At 56.1% G+C, this 5482-nt stretch overlaps 1 protein-coding gene across 3 annotated transcripts; it reads right to left on the bottom strand.

Moving 5' to 3' along the window:
* Positions 1-91: 91 nt before the first annotated feature.
* LOC122191337 lies at positions 92-5252 on the bottom strand. 3 transcript variants are annotated; one of them, XM_042891596.1, is made up of 7 exons: positions 5103-5252; positions 3962-4038; positions 3058-3470; positions 2356-2427; positions 1965-2024; positions 1332-1427; positions 92-912 (listed from the first exon to the last, which is right to left on the bottom strand). In XM_042891596.1, the coding sequence occupies exons 3-7, from the start codon at positions 3239-3241 to the stop codon at positions 692-694; spliced, it is 633 nt and encodes a 210-aa protein (XP_042747530.1). In that variant the 5' UTR covers positions 3242-3470; positions 3962-4038; positions 5103-5252; the 3' UTR covers positions 92-691. The 3 variants fall into 3 exon arrangements, 2 of the variants coding, with proteins under 2 accessions (XP_042747530.1, XP_042747531.1); XM_042891597.1 differs by lacking the exon at positions 5103-5252 and having other exon boundaries at positions 3962-4139; XR_006182359.1 differs by lacking the exons at positions 3058-3470; positions 5103-5252 and having other exon boundaries at positions 3962-4139.
* Between the last annotated feature and the right edge of the window lie 230 nt (positions 5253-5482).

Raw genomic sequence — 5482 nt, 5'->3', positions numbered from 1 at the left:
GTCCAAATGTTCCTGGGCCATGGATTTGCTCCTTCTTCATCATGCTCTAAGACTTCTTTTGCGCTCACCCACCCTTGCCTTGTGAGGCTGGGTAGTGCTGCTGCAGGCACATCGTGACCGCTTGGGGCACGTTGTCTGACTAAAGAAAATTCCTTAGAGCAGAAGGAGAGCGTGTGAATCTCTTTAACCAATTGCTGCTATGAGTGACATGGACAAGAACAAGCCCTGAGCTCCCCTCTCTCACTGGGAACCTGCTCCTCGGAGGCAGAGTCAGGCCCTCTCCGCAGGCACCTGAACCTGCCTCTCCCTTTTTGCCTTTCTCCCGGCGTGGGCACAACTTGCATGCTCCTAGTTTCCTCCCCTTTATGAACTCCTGCCTGATTGTTGCTCACCCGGGTTCTTCAGAAAAGAACCACGGATCCAGTTGTGCTGGGCTGCCTGGGGCTCTAACAGCACAGTGAAGAATGAGAGAAAGGCAAAGTCTCAGCATGGTGCAGGCAAAGAGGAGGCAGGACGGGGAGGCTCCATCTATGCCCCATCTAGGAGCCAGTGCGTCCCTCTGGAGCTCAGTTTGCAGGAGGGATCCCACTGCAGGCTGCTGGTGTGCCACGTGCCTCAAGGGGGGCACAGCAAGCTCTGGAATGCAGGGACTGTGGGAGGGAGGTACGTCGGAGGGTCCTATTTCCTCTCCTCACCTGCTGAATGTGGTTCCCCTGGCCAAAGTTCCTAAATCCCTGGGAACTGAGTGTGATGGAAGGGCAGCAACCTCTGACCACGGCCATGGAGCTCTAGGAGGGGCTTTACCTGGAGCGCCAGTCGTGTGCTTGGCCTCTGTTTCTCCCGGAGGGACGTGCGGCATGCGACGGCTGCCTCCCTGAAATGCATCCCTGTGCTCAGGCTCTCCGTCTGTCTCTTTAGAAAGGAGGTAAGAGAGTGGGGTTGTAAGTAACTGCTTCTCATCAGGAAGATGGTATCTGCAGGAGGCACCAGTTCTCTACACACATCAGTAAAGTTCAGGAACAAAGCCTGGGCTTTTTGTGGTGCACCTCATTTCTACTCCAAACTGTGTGCCATTCTGTGAGACAAACTGAAGTGCTGCACACTTCCCAGTTTGCGAGCACAGACAGCAAGACCTGTCCTGCTGAGAGACAGCAGGTTGCAGGCAGGCTTCTTGTGTGATTCTGGCAAGTTGCAAGATGATGCCACCAGCCAGTTCAGATCAGAGGGCTCTGATCCATCCTTTCCTGCTGTGCACATTACAGTTTCTTCCTTTATCTATCTAGAAACTCAGCTTCCCGAGTCTTTCAGTGAACAGACAGAGAGACACCCACCGTGTGCTGCCTTCTCCTTCATGATTTTCTTCAGGACATGGGAGAGCCTCTGCGGATATTCTCCAATTCTCAATGTCTCATTCCATCTCTCAGGACCTTAACAGAAAGCACAAAAATACATTTCAGACAAACAAAGTATTGAACTGAATGGTCTTTTTGGTGAAGTCAATAAAGACAACAGCCACCCCTGGGACGCCTGTGGGGCTCCAGCACAGGAGGCAGCCAAGGATTTTTGCCCGGTCTTCCCTGGAGGCACTTCTGCACCCAAAGGGTGAGGAGAACTTTCCATCACATGCTGCAATCTACACAGCTGCGTAACAGAGTTATGCAAGTTGCAGAGGTGCCAGGTGGGCAGCTGGCTGGCGCTCAGCAGCTTTCCGGATACTCTCTCTGGGTTGTGTGAAACAATCCTCAGAGACAGCATGGAAAAACATCTGGGCTTTCTTACTGGAGAGATCTCTGATGTACAGAGACGAAGCCAACAGGACACTGGGAGCACGCAGCACCCAAGAAACAGGGACTACCCAGGCTTCTCGTGGAGTAGAAATCACCGGGCAGTGAAAAGCTGAACCCTTCCTCAACTACCACAACCACATATGAGCAGAGAGCGTGAGATGAAGGCTGCTGACTCACCTCTGGCATCCAGCCCAGGCTCAGCAACAGGACTCCGCTCTGGTAATTCACCAAGAGGACCTGCAGGCACAGAGGTGATCAGACACAGGTGAGGACAGCTTCCACCGCACCTTGGGGCCTCGTCTTTCTGCAGTGACCTGCAAGGACTGGTGGCAGGTCGGGGAAAGACATGGCCCAAACAGCAAACGTAGAGCTTCTCTCCTCCAAAGAGTGGCAAGGGCTGCTTTCCCACTGAAATGGGAAGTTCTCCAAGTAAAGAAATACTCAGGACTGTTCTGTGTACAGAACAGGGCCTTTAAGGCACAAAGAGACTTGAAAGACCTTTGGAGGTTCCTGAATAAACTATGACAGCGCTAATTTTTCTGCCTTCAAGGAAACAGACACAACTTACCTCTGGGGTTCCCCTCAGGCACAAAAGCAGTGTCCACCCAATCATCTGGATAAGGAGCATCAGCGTCATCATCTAGAATCAAGAACAGATGAGACTCATTCCCATTGCATGTCGAGATCTCCTTTTCCCCTAGTGACTGGGGAGGGGTCAGGTAACGGGATGGGAGACTCAAGCCGTGATCGCCAAGGCTGCAGAGTGGCCAGGGCGACCTGGAGCCTGGCTCTCAGCAGCTTTCCAAATGCTCTCTCCAGGCCACGTGCAATGCGCCGCTGGGACCACACGGAAGGGCACACAGCCCGTCAGGGCTTTCTTACTGGGAAATCACTGCTGTATCTCACTCTAAAGCACTAGCGGAAATGATGCCTGTTTGTCGCTCTGGGCTCCGGCTGGCAGGCTCTGTTGGGGAGCTGGGATTTGTCTGCGGGAAGCACCAAGAAGCCAGAGTAGAAATGCTCCCGCTTTTCCCAGCACACATCTTCTGAGCTCCCCCAGGACACCCCAGGCGAAGAGCCGCTCAGCCAGCAGCAGAGCCACGGCCCGGCATGGCCTGCAGAGCATCGTTTCCTCATGCCCTCGCCCGGCTCCTGCAGTGCCCAAACCCCCACAGCAGGCAGCCGCGGGGCGGCGTGGCACACGCGGACGAGAGCCCAGACCTCTCGCCCTCGCCGCCACTCGATTTCGGCCCCGTCTCTGTCCACCCACCTGCTGGTGCTCGCCACGGAGCAGCACGAGTCTCCTGGAAACACATGGCCACCAGTAGGAGGAGGAGAGCAAGGCGGGTGGGGGCCGCAGCCCCCCACACTCGTGCCATGCTGCCACCACCAGCGCTGCAGCCAAGTGAGTGCCGCTGGCCGGCACGGAACACCTGGGAGCATGGGCTGAGCATTGTGAGCTCACGGCACGAGGCTGAGCATCGTGAGCTCACGGCATGAGGCACGGCTGCTCCGCCACCAGGGCCGGCTGCCCCTGGGCTCGCTGCCTGCGCTGCCGTGCTGGGGGAGGATCCCCAGCCATCCGAGGAGCAGCAGGAGGCCACTGATATTCAGGTGGACGGCGCGGAAACATGGAGTGTTGGAACGGCTGGGTTGGGAAGGGACATTAAAAACACAGAGATGCTGTCAAAGGAGAAGGAAAATCACTGCAGTGGTGTTTGTGCTGCTTCGTGCAAATCAAGAGATTCACTTTGCTCTTTTAATGCCAAAACAGAAGCCTGTTTTTTAGCATTATTTCCCCTTCAACCCTCCCCACCCCACCACTCTCCCCTCCCCTCGCCCCTGCCTCTCATTTTCTCCTTCCTCCTTCTCCCCTCCCCTTTCCTCCCTTTCCCCTCCTCTTCCCCCTTGCCTTATGCCCAACTTCTTGTGCCCTTCAGGCTTTGCCTCCCCTTGCTGAGTGAGGCTGTGCCCGGTAGCTTCCCTTCAACCTCCTCTGCACTTTGCCTTCCTCCAAGAGATGCCTGCTTCTGGCCAACAGTCCTGCCCCTGCCCAGCCCACAGCTCACATCTCCTGGGGAGACGGCAAGGTGGCCTGCAGCTACCCACACCTCCTCCCGGGCATGGCTTCTCAGCTTGGCTTCAAGCCCACAACCCAAAGCAGCTCTTCTTACCTTTGGGCCCAGCTTCTTCTCCTTCCGCGCAGCTCCTGTGGCAAGCCGGCGCTCAGCTCTTCCCCATTCCTCCATTCCTGCAAGGTTGCATTGTTTCATTCTTTGCCTTGCCTTGCCTTGCTGTGCTATAGTTAGCTTTCCTACTTGCTTTCTCTACATGCATTGCTTTTCACTTTTTATTCTCTTTTTTTCCTCTTTCTTTCTACTTTCCTTACAACCCTCTCCGTTTTTTGTTGTTGTTGCTTGTTTGTTTCTTGATTGGTTTTTCTTTTTTAGTCTTTTTATCTTTTCTCACTTTTTATTTTATTACTTTTTCCTTCAGCCCCCTGAAGTTACTTTATATCCACCCATTGGCCCCCTTTATCCCCCTTATCCTTTCTATATCTGGGCCTTTACCTATGCCTCCTCTCCCCACATTACCCTATAGCCCCTCCATAGCCCCATATTACCCTATACTTTACTAGAGCCTATGCAAGCCTCCTGTAGCTCCCCTACAGCCTTTTATAACCTCATATCTGCCTATGTCCCACCTGTACCCCTCCACAGACCCCTATTGCACCTGCTTCTCCATATCACACCTATAGCCCTCCCACTGCTCCCTCTAGCCCCATATCCCCTTCTAGCCCACCTATTCGCCCCCTACAGACATCTATACAACCACATTCTCTAATATCCTCCCCGAGTCTCCTATATCCCTCCCAGCAGCTCTCCCCAGCCCCTGGAGCCCCTCCACAAACCCCCTCAATGCTCCCTATAGCACCGTGTCCCCCCTAACCTTCTCACAGCCCTCTGTTGCCCCAAATCCCCCTAGACCCACCCCTGGAGTCCCATACCCCAATCCCCTATCATAGTCCACTCCAGCCCCGTGTGCCTCACACCCCAACAGCCTTCTGCAGCCCCCTGCCCCCCCACAGCCCTCCCCAGCTCCCCACAGCTTCCTAGCCCCCCTCTATTTCCCCGTCAGCCCCCTCTATCTCTCCCAGAGCTCCCCGGAGCCCCATATCGACCCTACATCCATTCCACATCCACAGCCCATCCCATATATATCCCACTTCCCCACACCCCATCCTGTCTCCATCCACATCTCCACATCTCCACATCCCCACATCCCCACATCCCAGCACCGCTCCCAGCCCCTCACCCCACACAGAGGTGGCTGATGGGTGCGCAGGGTTCCTTCCCCGGCCCGGTGCCGCTCTCCGTCCCTCCCGGCTCCGGCGCCGCTGTGCTCAGCGCCACTCCTGTCGTGCCGCGGTTCCGTCTCGGTGCTGCCCGGATCTCCGGCGCGCAGCGGCTGTGGGACCGGCACTGCCTGATGGGAGAGCCGGCTGCCAACGGCCGTTCGCGCGTTGCGCCTCAGCCAATTGGAGCCGACGGCGCTGCCGTTGACCAATCAGAGGCACGAACGGGCCGGAACTGGTCCTGACCAATGAGAGTCCGGGGGCGGGACGGAGCTGCGGTGGGGGAGGGGCTCGGGGTGCTCCCTATTGCTATAGGGGGATGAGATGTGGGGTTGGGATC

This window comes from Lagopus leucura, unplaced genomic scaffold (assembly GCF_019238085.1).
Source record: "Lagopus leucura isolate 7727_CA_CO unplaced genomic scaffold, USGS_WTPT01 193-0_obj-0_obj, whole genome shotgun sequence".
NCBI classification, from domain to species: domain Eukaryota; kingdom Metazoa; phylum Chordata; class Aves; order Galliformes; family Phasianidae; genus Lagopus; species Lagopus leucura.
This window is presented reverse-complemented; position numbering and strand designations above follow the sequence as displayed.